General features: G+C 43.6%; 1 protein-coding gene across 11 annotated transcripts in view; it reads left to right on the forward strand.

Annotated features, from left to right (window-relative positions):
- The window catches only part of LOC138739231 (NADPH oxidase 4), a 271753-nt gene that overhangs the window by 94324 nt on the left and 159097 nt on the right, over positions 1-18332 (forward strand). The window contains exons 1-2 of one of the 11 annotated variants that reach the window (XM_069890875.1): positions 12261-12483; positions 12644-12739. The exons of 8 other annotated variants lie outside the window; for them this stretch is intronic. In XM_069890875.1, the coding sequence (XP_069746976.1) occupies positions 12427-12483; positions 12644-12739 (153 nt within the window). In that variant the 5' untranslated portion in view covers positions 12261-12426. Of the gene's footprint in view, positions 1-12260; positions 12484-12643; positions 12740-18332 lie in introns of those variants that run through there. 2 more of the 11 variants (XM_069890874.1, XM_069890866.1) reach the window with 2 other exon arrangements.

Raw genomic sequence — 18332 nt, forward strand, 5'->3', positions numbered from 1 at the left:
TGGAGAAAGAGGCTCAAGCCATTGTAGAGGTCATCAGGCACTGGAGGAATTACCTTGGCTGGCAGAAAATTTACACTGCTCACCAAACAGCAATTGGTGGCATTTATGTTTAATAATGCAAAAAAGGGCAAAATAAAGAATGATAAGATCACTAGGTGGAGCATCGAACACTCCACCTATAACATAGCATACATAACATAACATAGCTGTGCCTCTGCTCACACCGGGCAGTTGCGGTCACTACACGATGGGCTTTGCCACCTGGAATCACTCTCATTTCGTCAAGACACGCAACCTGCCCAACACCATTGACGATATCAGGGAAATGACCAGGTCCTGCCAAGTCTGCACAGAGTGCAAGCCGCACTTCTTCCACCCCGACAAAGTACTCCTGATAAAGGCATCCGCCCCTTCGAATGACTCAGTGTCAATTTCAAGGGTCCCTTCCCTTCCACCAATGGAAATGTGTACTTTCTCAACATCATTGACAAGTATTCACGGTTTCCGTTCACCATCCCCTGCCCAGACATAACCACCACCAGAGTCATCAGGGCCTTGCACTCTATTTTTAACCTTGTTTGGGTATCCCAGCTATCTCCATAGCGACAGAAGATCATCATTTATGAGCAAACAGCTAGGCCAGTACCTGCTCTTAAGGGGCATTGCCTCAAGCAGGATGACTAGTTACAAACCCTGGGAGAATGGACAAGTTGAAAAAGAGAATGCAACTGTATGAAAGCTGTGAAAGGCCTTCCAGACTCATCCTGGCAAGAAGTCTTACCCACAGTGCTCTGCACAGCGACCAACACAACACCTCACGAGCTCATGTTCACGTTCCAGAGGAAATTCACGACTGAGACTACTCTCCCTGCTTGGCTAATGGCACTGGAGCCAGTCCGACTGAGAAAGCACATGAGGAAGAGCAAGACAGACCCCCTAATCAAGAAGGTGCACCTGCTGCATGCCAACCCAACATATATCTACGTGGCGTACCCTGATGGCAGAAAGGACTCCGCTCGATCAGAGACCTGGCACCCTCCTGAACTGAGGATCCGTTGCCTCAAATGAGCCAGGAACTACTGAGTACCCCACTCATGGTCCCGAAAGACGTTGCTCGGGAAGTGGTCCAATCCACTCCGTGACTAGAGTCGGAGCCCTCAAGATCCAGTAACACTGTATCACAGTGGGTCCAGGAAATTCAGGAAGCACAAGTCCTCCAGTACTGAGGTGCTCAACCAGAACAGCTAAACCTGCTGACAGACTTGTAAACATTTGTACACTATTCTTTTTTTAAATGTATGCTCTCTGTTTTAACCCACAGGTTCTATTCTGAAGAGGAGAATATAGTGAACTGGAATTCATTATCTGTGTATTGTTCTGATGGCTGGCTCCTCCCTTACCTACCCCAACATAAACCCTGGCTTACAATCAATAGCTTTACTTCAGATTCACCCGAGGACTATTGTGTCCACCGGCCATTGATTGTAAGCTATGAAAAGGGCATTTGTACTCCTCATTCATGTCTGAGTGTCATGTTATGCATTGTGTCTTGTTACTTTCTTTCCGCATTTTGGGAAGATATCTTTCATATATTATCTTTAGTTCTCATTGTGAATCTGATACCTAATCCTTCAATTGCTCTTTTTGGATCATTTAAGGCAACTGATTCGAATGTAACTGTCGAAATCCCATGTAGTTTATTTTGCTTCCCTTATTGCTAGATGATCAATACTGATGGGATGGAAAGATGCTGTCCCTCCCACTCATACTCAATGGCTATCTGATAATGATGGCATCTCTAACTTTGGAAAAAATCAGATGCTCTTCAAATGTAACAGGGCAAAACTTTTTAAGTTTATGGGGTCCTTTTATTAATTGTTTTTGTAATTTATAAGATCACTTAGATCTTGGTTTGTGAGTTTATGTTTTCTTTTAATGGTAGTGAAATTATATCTACTTACCAAATCACTTCGGAAGGGAAGTGGGTGGAATTTGTAGCATAGAACAGAATTTACGTTATCTTTAATCTTCTTCAATTTGCCAAATGTAACAATATCTAGTTTATATGTAATAGTTTTCCTAATATAAGGTTTTCTTTAGTATATTCCCTTTTATATATTACTTTTGATTTATGGCTACTATTTGTGTACTATTATTATAAAAATCAATAAAAATATTGAAAAATAAATTAAATTAAATAATTAAAATACACTCCATTTTGCCTCCCAATCTGTAGGCTAGAATTTCACTGAAACAATCTAGTTTCAGACAGTTCGGATGTTCTGAACTACAGTAGATTGGAGACAATTTCCCTGGAGTAAGATTGTGTAATCTTAGTTAGTCGCGGCTTCTCCTGTCCAGGGGTGGAGTCTGCTGAGATATCTAGATATCTATAAAATCTTCTTCTTTGGCTTGGCTTCGCGGATGAAGATTTATGGAGGGGGTAAAAGTCCACGTCAGCTGCAGGCTCGATTGTGGCTGACAAGTCTGATGCGGGACAGGCAGACACGGTTGCAGCGGTTGCAGAGGAAAATTGGTTGGTTGGGGTTGGGTGTTGGGTTTTTCCTCCTTTGTCTTTTTTCAATGAGGTGGGCTCTGCAGTCTTCTTCAAAGGAGTTTGCTGCCCGCCGAACTGTGAGGCGCCAAGATGCACAGTTTGAGGCAATATCAGCCCACTGGCGGTGGTCAATGTGGCAGGCACCAAGAGATTTCTTTAGGCAGTCCTTGTACCTCTTCTTTGGTGCACCTCTGTCACGGTGGCCAGTGGAGAGCTCGCCATATAACACGATCTTGGGAAGGTGATGGTCCTCCATTCTGGAGACGTGACCCACCCAGCGCAGCTGGATCTTCAGCAGCGTGGACTCGATGCTGTCGGCCTCTGCCATCTTGAGTACTTCGATGTTAGGGATGAAGTCGCTCCAATGAATTTTGAGGATGGAGCAGAGACAACGCTGGTGGAAGCGTTCTAGGAGCCGTAGGTGATGCCGGTAGAGGACCCATGATTCGGAGCCGAACAGGAGTGTGGGTATGACAACGGCTCTGTATACGCTAATCTTTGTGAGGTTTTTCAGTTGGTTGTTTTTCCAGACTCTTTTGTGTAGTCTTCCAAAGGCGCTATTTGCCTTGGCGAGTCTGTTGTCTATCTCGTTGTCGATCCTTGCATCTGATGAAATGGTGCAGCCGAGATAGGTAAGCTGGTTGACCGTTTTGAGTTTTGTGTGCCCGATGGAGATGTGGGGGGGCTGGTAGTCATGGTGGGGAGCTGGCTGATGGAGGACCTCCGTTTTCTTCAGGCTGACTTCCAGGCCAAACATTTTGGCAGTTTCCGCAAAACAGGACGTCAAGCGCTGAAGAGCTGGCTCTGAATGGGCAACTAAAGCGGCATCGTCTGCAAAGAGTAGTTCACGGACAAGTTTCTCTTGTGTCTGGGTGTGAGCTTGCAGACGCTTCAGATTGAAGAGACTGCCATCCGTGCGGTACCGGATGTAAACAGCGTCTTCATTGTTGAGGTCTTTCTTGGCTTGGTTCAGCATCATGCTGAAGAAGATTGAAAAGAGGGTTGGTGCGAGAACACAGCCTTGCTTCACGCCATTGTTCATGGAGAAGGGTTCAGAGAGCTCATTGCTGTATCTGACCCGACCTTGTTAGTTTTCGTGCAGTTGGATAATCATGTTGAGGAACTTTGGGGGGCATCCGATGCGCTCTAGTATTTGCCAAAGCCCTTTCCTGCTCACGGTGTCGAAGGCTTTGGTGAGGTCAACAAAGGTGATGTAGAGTCCTTTGTTTTGTTCTCTGCACTTTTCTTGGAGCTGTCTGAGGGCAAAGACCATGTCAGTAGTTCCTCTGTTTGCGCGAAAGCCGCACTGTGATTCTGGGAGAATATTCTCAGCGACAACTAGGTATTATTCTATTTAGGAGAATCCTAGCGAAGATTTTGCCTGCAATGGAGAGCAGTGTGATTCCCCTGTAGTTTGAGCAGTCTGATTTCTCGCCTTTGTTTTTGTACAGGGTATTTATTATATGGTACAATCTATCAGTCACTAAGTCTGAAGACTTTCATACCTCAAATAGCTGAGTGCGTGTCATCCTGATTAAAACTGCTGTAAAACCCAATGAGATTCAACCAAGGGTGAAATCAAGCTAATTACTGTATTTGAGCAATTAGACATAATACCTGTACATGTCAGGATTTATGTAATGCAAATTGCTTATTATTTCATCATTAATCAGATGCTTTTTATTTAAGGTGGTTTAACTAGAGAAAAAAACTTTTCCAATTTCTTCTATTATGTCAGAAATTCCTCAGAAATGATAGTAACCTTGTCTTTCTCTCTCTTATCTTCAATCAAATGCCCTGCTCTCCTAAAACGGTTATGCTTCTGCCCACTTCATGTCTTGTGTGCATATTAGCAATCACACTGCTTTTAGATTCCCTTTCTGAAGTATTTCACCACTGATTTCACATTTTTCCATTATTCTTTCCATTGGTGCATGGGATAATTGGTTTCAGCCTTGTAAATATTTGAAACCTTGATGTTTATATCAACTCCTAGGGATTCTGCACTTTCACGTTCAAATGCGATGATCAGCAATGTATAAATGTTTGTTTCTTTGTCACTACACACGGTATTTGCATTTTGCAGATATCTTGCATGCTTATTCTGAATGATGATATAGGATGAATAAAGTATGCTGTTCCATAGTCATTTGTGTCTCTACTTATAGAATTCATTTATTAATAATTAGCACAATGAAGCCTATAGCAGAGGTGTACATAAAAGATGATATAACTGAGTAAGTTGAACAAAGGACAAAAGTTAAAGTATACCAGTAACAGGGACCTCCTGATGGCCAACCTTTTCAGTTCTGTGTCCCACTCCCATACTCAAATGTCTGCCCACGGCCTCATGTACTATCCTACCACAGCCACCTGTAAATTGGAGGAGAAACACCTGATTTTCTGTCTGGGCACTCGCCAGCCAGATGGCATTATTATGGACTTTTCCGGATTCTACTAACCTGCTCCCCTTTCCCCTTCCCTTCCTCCTGTCAGCTCTCCACCCCATTCTAACTCTATTCACCCAGCCAAGCCTCCTCCCCTTTCTTGCTGCTGTGCCCTCCCTCCCTTCTCCACTTATTACCTCCTGTCTTTGCAACCTTTTCTTACCCCCTTACCCTTTTATTCTGATGCCTACTAACATTTTTCCAGACCTTGGTGAAGGGCTCAAACCAAAACAATAGTTATATAATTTTATCTTTGCTATATAAAGGACACTGTTTGACCTGCTGAGTTTCTCCAGCATTGTGTTTTTACTTAAAGTATATCATTTATATTACTTTTTAAATGTATTATTACTTGAACTTTAACCTTCTGCAGATTAAAACAAGGCATTGCACAAAAGAAAAAGCTTGGATGTACATAGTGTAGGGGAGAATTAATATTCTTTCATTTTTTGTTTCTATAAGGAAATATTTTCATATGCACCGGCCTTGGCAGTTATGTTCACATCCCGCAAAATGAAAGAAGACAATTGCAAATTATTCTAATGTGGCTCACAAGGATCATTTCAAATTCAAGTTTATTGTCATGTGTACTGAGGTACAGTGAGAGTTGGATTTGTATTCAAACCAGTTTGTCAAGATACAGAAAGCAAAACACGGTACAGAATTAAGTTGCAGAGTTAAAATAGAGCAGGGTTAGCCACGTGCAGCTCTTTAACATATAATGTGCGGCTCGTGGAAATATGTTAGTTGAGACAGGAATTCTCTGAGCCGATGCTCACAAAGGTAGTTATAGTGGGTGTGCCTTGCGATCATGTGATGTGGTTTGTGTGGCTATGTCACAGGCTGTGAAATTAGTGGAGTGATGATGTGATCCAGGACACCCAGCCTCCAGAATTCCCAATGCCCCGACTGTGAACCCTTGCCTATGCTTCACCTGCCCGCGCATCCAAGCTCTCAATCCCCTGACTGCAGACTCTCACCTAGGCCCCAGCCGCCCACCCATCCATGCTCTAGATGCCCCAAACGTAGACTTGCCTCCTGGCCTTGGCTGCCCACTACAGCACCCGATGCCCTGACCACAGTCTGACCATCCAGCCCCAGCCACATGCATGCCAATCTGAGTTTCTGATGCCCGCACCCCCCCCCCCCACCACACACACACACTGAATGATGCAGGCACTTATGTAGCCCTTGCACTAAGCAAGTTTGACCATCCCTGGAATAATAATGGCAACATCACTGATCTGAAAGTCAATTAGGCATCTGATAACAGTGGAAAAGAAACTGACCTTGAACCTGGCAGTGCATGATCTCACACTCATGAATCTTCTTCCTAATGGGAAGATGGAAAAGTGGCAGGAGGAAGTGTAGATGGAGGGAAGGGGGTGGGGGGGGGTCATAACTCTCTGCTATTTCTTGCCATCTTGTCCAGGGCAGTTCCCATATTGCAGTGATGCACTTGTACAAGAATTTACTGATGATGGATCTGTAGACGTTGAGGGATGCAGGTGACAAGGTGAATTTTCACAGATTTTGGAGGAGGCAGATAGATATGCTGGTCTGCTGTTTTGACCACTGCATCAAAATGGTTGGACCAGGACAGTTTGTTGGAGATGTTTACCACTAAGAACTTCAAGCTGTATACCATCTCCACCTTTTCCGCAAGTCTTTGACCATCTCTTTAATCTTGCTGACATTTAAACTCTTCCTCCTATAATGTACATGCTGCCTGTAAAAGGTTCAGCAAATGATTACCAAACATGTCTTTATTTTATGGTACAACATTACAACTAAATATGAATATGAAACATATGCAGTCTTTAGTAATAGTATGCTAAATCTGTTCTCACTATTCTTATTGTTTCCCTAATGTTATATCTTGCTAAAAGTCCTAACCTTTGAATCAATGTTCCAAAAATGAAAAAAAAATTCTCCTCTACACTATGTACATCTATGCTTTTACCTTTTGTATGACTGGAGTATGAAGAGTCATATAAATATACATTTGGCACAGTTAGCGTAGGGGTTAGCTCAATGCTATTGCAGTGCCAACAACCCGGATTCAAATCAGGCACTGTCTGTCAAGAGTTTGTACATTCTCCCCATGTCCGCATGGGTTTCTTCTTGGTGCTCCAGTTTCCTCCCAACCTCTGTCAACATATGGCATTTGTAGGTTAATTGGGCGGCATGGGCTTGTGGGCCAGAAAATCTGTTACTGTAAAAACACAAAATGCTGGAGAAACTCAGCTGGTCAAGTTGTGTCCTTTATGTAGCAAAGGTTAAAAAAAAGTTAAGAAAAGGTAAAAATACATGTGTTACTGTGCTGTATGGCTATATTTAAAATTTAAATTTATACAATTTTGCTTATGTCTAAAATTGTTTTCACAAAATATGTGGATTCTCTAGTTGAGGATTCAATCTTTAATGCGATCAGTAATACAACAGTCCTTTTTAAAGCTTCAGCTCCACAAACTGAAGTAAGAGGTATTGTAATTGTTAGCACAACACTATTGGTTTAAATCTGGCACTGTCTGTAAGTTCTCCTTGGAACACGTGGGTTTCATCTGGATACTCCAGTTTCCTCCCACATTTCAAAGACGTATGGAGTTAGTAAGTTAATTGATCATATTGAGTTAAACACAAATGTCTGCTGACGCTGTGATTGTAGTAAAAGCACAGAAATGCTGGAGGGATTCAGCAAGTCATGCATGATGCATAGGAGGTAAGGATATGTAACTGAGATTTTGGGCTTGAACCTTTCTTCAAGGTATGGGTAAAAAGGCAGATGCCCGAATCTGAGGAGGAGGTGCAGAGAATGGGGAGGGGAAGAAGAACAGACTTACAGACAAAAGGTGTTTATTGGATATGGATGGGGCACACAGGAGAGATGAAAGGTGAGAATTTACTGGGGGGGGAGGGGATGCTTGTGTGTGGCTCAGTGGAAAGAGCTGAGGGAAAGAAGACAGGGCGAAAGGGAGAGAGAGACACCCACACCGGAAAAGCTGATATACTGAAGAAATAGAAATTTGAAATAAAAACAATGTGTCAGAATTACATCAGATCAGTAGCATTCGTGAAGATGGAACAAAATTATGTTTCAAGTTAAGATGAAAAATTAGGAATATAAGTAGCTCTAAAGCTTTTGTACTCTGGGCAATGAATGAGTGAGAGTCCATTATAAAAAAACAAATCATAACATACGCTTATGTTTTCAATTTACAGGTCAGATACACCCCACAGGGGTGGCCTGTAACCATACTGTCCGTCTAAATTAATTTTTAAATTAACAGGCCATTTTGGCCCATGAGTACATAGTTAATTAGGCAGCACAGACTCGTGTGGCTGTGTTGATCATCAGTGAGGAGGAGGTATTAGCCCCTTTTAAATTGCAGCATCTGGGTAGCCCTCCTGGGACTCAGGTGTGATACTGGAGCAAAGGTGTTTGAAGCATCTTTTAATTTGCAGGGGGATTGACCCATTAAATCGCCAACCCGGCAATTTAAGGGGGATCCTGTTCCCACAATGACACGTCACGCACTCACGGAGGTACTGCTGGATGTTCAGATGCTGGCGTCCAGTGACGCACGCACGCAAGTGCTGATGCCACTGGAAAAAGTGGGTTGACAATTTTCCTGTGAACCCGACCTAGGTAAGTTTAATTGGGTTCGCTGACTACCTCTGAGGTAGGTCAGGGACCTGGTTGGATTCAGAAGGGGTTGACTGTGTTGGACTCTTTCTAACTGCTGCATAACTAACTGGCCAAATTGCCCGGTTAACCCCACTTTACACAGCAGTTTGAAAGGGCCTATTGTAACCGATTTGCACTGATTATGGTCATCTACCAGGATCCAGCAAAATTCAGCAACTAAATATAGGCATTGATACATGAAAAGTTCATTGACAATGTGTGAAAATTAGTCACTTCCTAATTATTTACTTTATATTTTTGTATTAGAAGAATAACTAATTAAATCTAGATTTCGCCAGTTAGGGATACGATGTTGGTGTCTAATGTATGGAAAAGATTGCTGTAATATTAATGATTACAAGAATCGATTTCACCTCTAGCTATTTTTTCTTTGTTACTCTTCAGTCCATGTGCTTAATCTGTCAATTGGGGAGAACCTAGTGGTAACGATGATGAGTTTATTCTCATACAAAGTAGGTCAAACAATGTACTTTACATAACTGTTGTTTGGGGCTTCATTAAGAAGTCAGTAATGTATCTTCATCTTTGCTAAAATCATACACTGTTGACCTGTTGAGTTTCTCCTGCATTGTGTTTTTTCTTCAATTATGGTGTCTGCAGACTTCCCTGTTTCACTACTTATTGGTTTACACATTGTAAAATTTTCACTTTCTGCAGTTGAACAGGTGTAAAGAAAAAGATATTATAGTAAACTAATTGAATTGTTAAAAGAATAAATACACAAGATAGATAATATAGATTTGCACTAATCTTCATGCAGAAAACGATGCAATAGTGCACATATAGTCCATGATTAGTGTACCAAAGATAGGTTCAAGAGTCTATCAGCTATTGGAAAGACAGTTTTTGATCCTAGAGGTACTGGTTTTCAGACTTCTACACCTTCTGCATAAAGATATCAGTGCAAACAGGTTGTGCCCAGGTTGATAATGGTCCTTTATAATGTTTTTTGAGGTAGCACCTCACATCAATGTTTGCAGCGATGGGAGGTCAGAGGCTGTGATGGACCTGGTTATGTCTGCTAATTTCAGCAGCCTTTTGTATTTCTGGACACTTGTATTGCCAAGGCAGGTTGTGACACATACTTTAGCACCTATGGAAGTTTGATGCAGTATCTGATGACATGCTATTGTTCAGGTTTGGGTGGGTCCCACAGGTTAAGAACCAGACCAAAGATAAGCTACAAAGCACACGTTTATATCAGGGATAGAAACTGAACAGGGTCGATATGTTTGGCAAACCTGAACACACACACACGTACATACAATACCCAGGGGATAAATATACACTTTGGATAACAAGGAAGAAACTGACAGGGACTGGAGAAAGTTACATGAATATACACATTCAACAATCAAGATCAAGGAGCTCCCACCCCTTGACACCGGGTACAGACACAGCTCTTGCTACCTGGCCTTGAGACTCACTCCCAACACAGTGTGAAAGGTGCTACTTGCATGCCACGAGGAGTCCAAAGAAGCAAAACAAAGGGACACATGGTCATTTATAGTTCTGCGGGCAGTACTGTGGGGCAATCTGAGCCCCGCTGGCTGCTGTGGCCAATGACTTGAAGTTAAGTGCAGGGGCTTAGCAGGGCTCAGCTGAGGTGATTCACCTGGGCCAATTGGGTGAAGGTCAGGGCTGACTCTGGGCGGGCTGCCTGGACTGCAGCACCTGGTGTTTTAGGTAAGGTCACCTTGATGGCTTGGGGTGAGTCTTTGACCTTGATTGGCATGCGATGTGTCCTCCCGAACAGGAACACAGTGGCGCCACCAGGTGGTGGACGCTGCCTCTGGATTACTCATGCTAAATCTCAGTTACTGGAAGTTAAGCCAAAATCTAACAAATGAGAATCATGCAAAAGGTGAAATAATGAGGGGTCAGGATGATATTGATCACTTGGAAGGATGGACAAAGTAGTACTTATGTTTTCTGTGGAGTGAATAAGCCCGAGGGAGAACCTGATAGATATATCTAAAATTATATAAATTGCTCGGATAATGGTAAACTTTTCCCCATATGAGAAGTATCTTAAGCTAAAGCACATAGATTTTAGGTAAGGGAAGCAGATTTTGAGGGGACATGAGAAGGCATCTTTTAACCCAGGAATCTGTGATGCCCTGTCTGAGTGTGTGGTGGATGGAGGCCCTTTCACAACCTTGTGTATCTCGGCTGCACCATTTCATCAGATGCAAGGATCGACAATGAGATAGACAACAGACTCGCCAAGGCAAATAGCGCCTTTGGAAGACTACACAAAAGAGTCTGGAAAAACAACCAACTGAAAAACCTCACAAAGATAAGCGTATACAGAGCCGTTGTCATACCCACACTCCTGTTCGGCTCCGAATCATGGGTCCTCTACCGGCACCACCTACGGCTCCTAGAACGCTTCCACCAGCGTTGTCTCCGCTCCATCCTCAACATCCATTGGAGCGCTCACACCCCTAACGTCGAGGTACTCGAGATGGCAGAGGTCGACAGCATCGAGTCCACGCTGCTGAAGATCCAGCTGCGCTGGATGGGTCACGTCTCCAGAATGGAGGACCATCGCCTTCCCAAGATCGTATTATATGGCGAGCTCTCCACTGGCCACCGTGACAGAGGTGCACCAAAGAAAAGGTACAAGGACTGCCTAAAGAAATCTCTTGGTGCCTGCCACATTGACCACCGCCAGTGGGCTGATAACGCCTCAAACCGTGCATCTTGGCGCCTCACAGTTTGGCGGGCAGCAGCCTCCTTTGAAGAAGACCGCAGAGCCCACCTCACTGACAAAAGGCAAAGGAGGAAAAACCCAACACCCAACCCCAACCAACCAATTTTCCCTTGCAACCGCTGCAATCGTGTCTGCCTGTCCCGCATCGGACTGGTCAGCCACAAACGAGCCTGCAGCTGACGTGGACTTTTTACCCCCTCCATAAATCTTCGTCCGCGAAGCCAAGCCAAAGACACAAATCAATGAAGCACACCAAGACAACGAAAGCTATTGACCAATTGGTGGTAAATGGGATTAATGAAGATAAGTATTGGATGGTCTGAGTGGACATAGTGAACTGAAAGGCCAATTTATTTGCTCTCTGACTCTATTTAATTATGTTTTTCTGCAAATATTTCTCACCTGTTGCTCTGAATTAGACTCAGGCCTGATTAATCGTCGGGAGGGATTCAAATTCACTTGGTGGTAAATTCAAATATCTTGAGTTTGGATCTGCTTTAGCAGTAAGGCGCTGGCGACACCCAGGCGACTGCAGATCAAGCGCGTTTGCATTTACATTCTGTTGTTTTGGGGGGTGGGGGGCAGCTGGTATTTTGGTCCTAAATTCTGGTTCATCCTACATCTTCGGACATTTATCTGCTGGCCTTTTTTCCCCATATAAACTGGCCCAACTGGACCCTTTTATGTTTTCACCTCTATTATAACCTTAGTTACTAGATCCTTAGGAAAAAAAACTTTCTCTATTGTTCTTTTCCGAACTCCTCCCACTGGACCCCTCGATCAACATCAGGAGAAAGGCTTCCTTTTTTTAATTTAAGGAAATGTTTTAATTTTATTCCGGCCAATTGGTGAAGAGGGAGAGGAAGTGAAGCAGCAACACCAACTCCGGGAGATCAAAGGGAACCGAGGGGCGGAAGAGCGCCATTGCAGCGCGGAGTCTGGGCCGGTATTTAATGCCGGGGAAAGAGCCCCCAGCGAATCCGCACGCCCCGGCACGATGGTTCTTTGCTGCAGAAGCTGGCTCTCTAACGAGGGTGGAAAACATCTGCTTTTGGTAGGAATGATGAATCGACTTCATTGTTACATTTGCAACTCATTGAACAATATTTATTTGTCAAATATTAAATTGACGGGCAATGGATCGGATCGAGTCCAAAGCCAGGATAGTATTTGCAAGGAGCTTTTTGCTAACAACACCCCTTTCCTTTTTCCAGCTTTTGTGGCTGTCGATTAACGCGCTGCTCTTTTGGAAAACTTTTACACTTTATTACTATGGAGCGCAGTATTACTACTTGCATCGGATGCTTGGGGTAAGTCGAACAAAGCAGCGCCCTCCACTCGTGGACAAGTCGCGGTCTGGGCGCAGGGAAACTGACAGATGAACTCGGCGAGTTGTTCTTGCTCCATTCAACGGGTTCTGCTGGCAAACACGGGAAAGGATGGCGAGACGGATTTACTCCGACTTGCATTTGCAGATTTTTATACCTTTAATATTTTCTAGTGTGAATTTCTTTTATGGAGTTTGCAGTTTTTAAGGAAAGAAAACGAACGGAGTTGGGGGAGGGGGTTGTGGAGTGAAGGATGGGGGTGAAACACTATCCATTGTAGTGTTGGATGGGAGACAAGTCGCTGAATGTCAGGCGAATGGTCTGATTGAAATGATGACCTGACGCTATGGGTTAAAAGACTCTCGGGGTTCGAAAGGACCCATGTAATCCACAACCCCGACACCATCGGGGGAGGAGGATATTTCTCGGAAACAGCGCCCAAATTTGGTGGGGGGTTAGATCGCGATCCTCCTCTGGGTACGTGCAGTGCGTGTCGCGAAAGTGGGAAGTAAAACAAAGGTTCCTGCAACTTCGAGGTTACTATTCATACTACAACGCAAAAGCTGCACTGACTGCAAAGCCAAAATGTTGACTGACCATTTCTACCCCTGGATGCGTTTCTTTGTCTTCTCTTCATTCAAGTTTGGTCTGCAGACTTTCCTGTTTCACTTGGTTTCATTCATGTCGGTGCAGCCATCTGTGGAGCAGGGAGGCGCATTGATTTCGAAGTGTTACCATGTAATGTAAGAAGTAAACCACGAAAGTATGCAGACACTGTGGTTGAAGTAAAAACACAATACTGGAGAAACCCAGCATCTCTGCTACATAAAAACCACACTGTTTGACCTGCTGAGTTCCTCCAGCATTGTGTTTTTACTTATGGAATGCAGCCAGGCTAGTGAAAGAAACCATTGCTTGTTCCGATTCAATTTAATCCAGGTTTTCAAAATCTCTTTGTATTTTATCTCACGGATGTAGATTGGAAAGAATAACTTGTAAATAGAAGCTTCTGTAAAAGATGTACGCAATATTCTGGGATCATCAAGATTATCAAGTGCTACTGCACTTGCCCATTTTCAGGGAAAATCGTATCACTCACTGTTTGTATGGCACCAACAGCAAATATGCAAGACATGTGGAATGTGTCTGGTGACAGGAAAAATGCCTTCAGCTTTATTTCCGAACCTTATTACCAACGGCAAGGCTCTTGTGTTCTCCAATTTCTCCTGCCATATTCCCTGAGGAATTCTAGACAACTGGCAATGTATTTTGTTCTGATGAGTTTGAGGATAGAAGCTGGCTATTTTTAAAAAAATATGTTTTTTTCTCTATAACACAGTAAGATCCTCAAGAACATGAGTTCTTATGGAATAAAATTGGTGATCTCGTTCTAATTTACAGTCCTTTATAAGCATATATAATTTGGACAAATGCGCCTATCACCACAAATGCTCCACAGCAGATGTAATATCGCTGGCTCTCCACTCATCTCTGGATCACCTTGAAAACAGCAATTCATACATACGACTGCTCTTCATAGACTACAGCTCAGCCTTCAATCAGTGCTGGTCAAGAATTTACAAACTCTAGGCTTCTGTACCCCACTCTGCAACCGGATCCGTAACTTTCTCATTGGAAGACCACATTCAGTATGAATTGGAAATAACATCTCCTCCTCACTGATCATCAACACAGGTGCACCCCAAGGATGCGTGTTTAGCCCACTGCTCTACTCTTTATATACCCATGACTGTGGCCAGGCACAATTCCAATGCCATCAACAAGTTTGTTGACGACTCCACAGTTGTTGGCAGAATTACAAACTGCAATGAGGACATGTACAGGAGGGAGATGGATCAGCTTGTGGAATGATGTAACGACAACAACCTTGCATTCAATATCAGCAAAACCAAAGAGATAATTGTCGACTTAAGGAGGAACTCAGGGGAACACAACCCATTCCTCAGAGGGCTCAGTAGTTGAGATGGTCAAGAATTTCAAATTCCTGGGTGTCAACATCTCTGAGAATCTGGCCTGGAGCTTCCATGTTGATGCAATCACAAAGATGGCTCACCAGTGGCTATACTTTGTGAGGTGTCTGAGGAGATTCGGTGTGTCACTGAAGACTCTCGTAAACTTCTACAGGTGTACCTTGGAGAGCATTCTGGTTGGTTGCATCACTGCCTGATCTGGAGGCACCAACTCTCAGAACAAGAATAAATTTGAGGGTTGTTAACTCGACCTGCGACATCACAGGCACCAGATTTAATCCATCGAGGACATTTACAGGAGGCACTGTCTTAAAAAAGCAGCCTCTATGCTCAGACCCCCACCACTCAAGCTATGCCCTCTTCACTCTGCTACCATTGGGGAAAAAGGTACAGGAGCTTAAAGGGGAGCACTCAGCGACACAAGGACATCTTCTTCCCCACTGTCATTAGATTCCTGAATAATCAATGAACCAATGACACTGCCCGATTTTTCTTCAGCGCTTGACGACCTGTTTTGCGGAAACTGCCAAAATGTTTGGCCTGGAAGTCAGCCTGAAGAACACGGAGGTCCTCCATCAGCCAGCTCCCCACCATGACTACCAGCCACCCCACATCTCCATCGGGCACACAAAACTCAAAACGGTCAACCAGTTTACCTATCTCGGCTGCACCATTTCGTCAGATGCAAGGATCGACAACGAGATAGACAACAGACTCGCCAAGGCAAATAGCGCCTTTGGAAGACTACACAAAAGAGTGGAAAAACAACCAACTGAAAAACCTCACAAAGATAAGCGTATACAGAGCCGTTGTCATACCCACACTCCTGTTCGGCTCCAAATCATGGGTCCTCTACCGGCATCACCTACGGCTCCTAGAACGCTTCCACCAGCGTTGTCTACGCTCCATCCTCAACATTCATTGGAGCGACTTCATCCCTAACATCGAAGTACTCGAGATGGCAGAGGCCGACAGCATCGAGTCCACGCTGCTGAAGATCCAGCTGCGCTGGGTGGGTCACGTCTCCAGAATGGAGGACCATCGCCTTCCCAGGATCGTGTTATATGGCGAGCTCTCCACTGGCCACCGTGACAGAGGTGCACCAAAGAAAAGGTACAAGGACTGCCTAAAGAAATCTCTTGGTGCCTGCCACCAGTGGGCCGATATCACCTCAAACCATGCATCTTGGCGCCTCACAGTTCGGCAGGCAGCAACCTCCTTTGAAGAAGACTGCAGAGCCCACCTCACTGACAAAAGACAAAGGAGGAAAAACCCAACACCCAACCCCAACCCACCAATTTTCCGCTGCAACCGTGTCTGCCTGTCCTGCATCGGACTTGTCAGCCACAATCGAGCCTGCAGCTGATGTGGACATTTACCCCCTCCATAAATCTTCGTCCGCGAAGCCAAGACAAAGAAGAAGTGTGGTTATTATTTTATTTTTTATAGTAATATCGTAAGATGGTTATAATAAGTATGTTTGCTCTATGTTGGTTGTTTTTCCAGACTCTTTTGTGTAGTCTTCCAAAGGCGCTATTTGCCTTGGCGAGTCTGTTGTCTATCTCATTGTCGATCCTTGCATCTGATGAAATGGTGCAGCCGAGATAGGTAAACTGGTTGACCGTTTTGAGTTTTGTGTGCCCGATGGAGATGTGGGGGGGCTGGTAGTCATGGTGGGGAGCTGGCTGATGGAGGACCTCAGTTTTCTTCAGGCTGACTTCCAGGCCAAACATTTTGGCAGTTTCCGCAAAGCAGGACGTCAAGCGCCTCACAAAGATAAGCGTATACAGAGCCGTTGTCATACCCACACTCCTGTTCGGCTCCGAATCATGGGTCATCTACCGGCACCACCTACGGCTCCTAGAACACTTCCACCAGCGTTGTCTCCGCTCCATCCTCAACATCCATTGGAGCGCTTACACCCCTAACGTCGAAGTACTCGAGATGGCAGAGGTCGACAGCATCGAGTCCACGCTGCTGAAGATCCAGCTGCGCTGGATGGGTCACGTCTCCAGAATGGAGGACCATCGCCTTCCCAAGATCCTGTTATATGGCGAGCTCTCCACTGGCCACCGTGACAGAGGTGCACCAAAGAAAAGGTACAAGGACTGCCTAAAGAAATCTCTTGGTGCCTGCCACATTGACCACCGCCAGTGGGCTGATAACGCCTCAAACCGTGCATCTTGGCGCCTCACAGTTTGGCGGGCAGCAACCTCCTTTGAAGAAGACCGCAGAGCCCACCTCACGAACAAAAGGCAAAGGAGGAAAAACCCAACACCCAACCCCAACCAACCAATTTTCCCTTGCAACCGCTGCAATCGTGTCTGCCTGTCCCGCATCGGACTTGTCAGCCACAAACGAGCCTGCAGCTGACGTGGACTTTTTACCCCCTCCATAAATCTTCGTCCGCGAAGCCAAGCCAAAGTGTGAAGTGCTCTATGATGCTGCCACAAAACACTGAATTTCATGACTTGATCATGACAATAAATTTTGATTCAAATAAAAATTGAAAAAATGCTTCATAAATTATAAGCATAAATCATGATTTTCTATCATTCAAATATAATTAATGATTATGCTCCAAATATTACATTTTGAAATTTTTGATCTGTTCAATGCTACAATGACATTTCACTTCCAGCTCTCAAGTAAAATAATGATTTTTTTTTGTCAATTTGTAAATGTGTTTTGGGAAAATCCACAACAATGGGCCATAATCTTCAAATAAGAGCTTGGTCATTAAGAGATGGAATCTTGAAGCAATTCTTCTCATATGGAGAGATGGAAATCTTTGTCATAGGTTGTGGATGTGAGATCAATTGGCTAAGATGGATTGATTTCCATTGGTTAGTTTATCAAAGGTCATGGAGCAGAGGTGTATAAAGTTTGTTAAAACAAAATGGCTTGATTTTTAAAAACTTCAATGACCTTTACTGGTAACAAAAGTTAATTCTTCCTGATCATGGGTAATCTTTGTTTTGGATTACACTTTTAGAATTATTGTAGAGTTTTGAGTTCTTTGCCAATTTATACATTGCACAATTAAGTTGTGCAGAATGATTTTTTGGATCAATTAATTTCTAAAATGGTGGAAACACTCACCGTATCTGTGGTAAGAAGCAGAAAATTAATGATTTTGATCTAACATTCTTTAGCGTAATGAATAGTCCAAATTTTATGGGTGGTGTTGGTATTTTCATTGAACTGATTAATAACAACCCCTCAGGCTTGGAAATTTATTTTTGAGCCCAATTAATTCAGTATGTTGACATCTATGCAGCATTTTTTTAAGTTAATTTGTAGATGCAGCACTCTTTATTTTAGACTGAATCTAATTAATTAATTAATTAATAATAATAAGTATTACTGGACATCAAAGATACTTCTGGGTGTATTTTATGGATTTTAGGTTGCTAATCACGAATATCAACTTCAAGGTACGTGATAGAAAAATTTATTTTAGATATAACCAATTTTTGTCATATTTTAAGTCTATTAGAATATGGGCCACAATGCAGGCTGTTTTGGTCAGTCCAAGCTTGACAAAGCATATACTCAGTGCAGGTGCTATGCAAATATTGCCT

This window comes from Narcine bancroftii, chromosome 7, assembly GCF_036971445.1.
Source record: "Narcine bancroftii isolate sNarBan1 chromosome 7, sNarBan1.hap1, whole genome shotgun sequence".
Taxonomy (NCBI): domain Eukaryota; kingdom Metazoa; phylum Chordata; class Chondrichthyes; order Torpediniformes; family Narcinidae; genus Narcine; species Narcine bancroftii.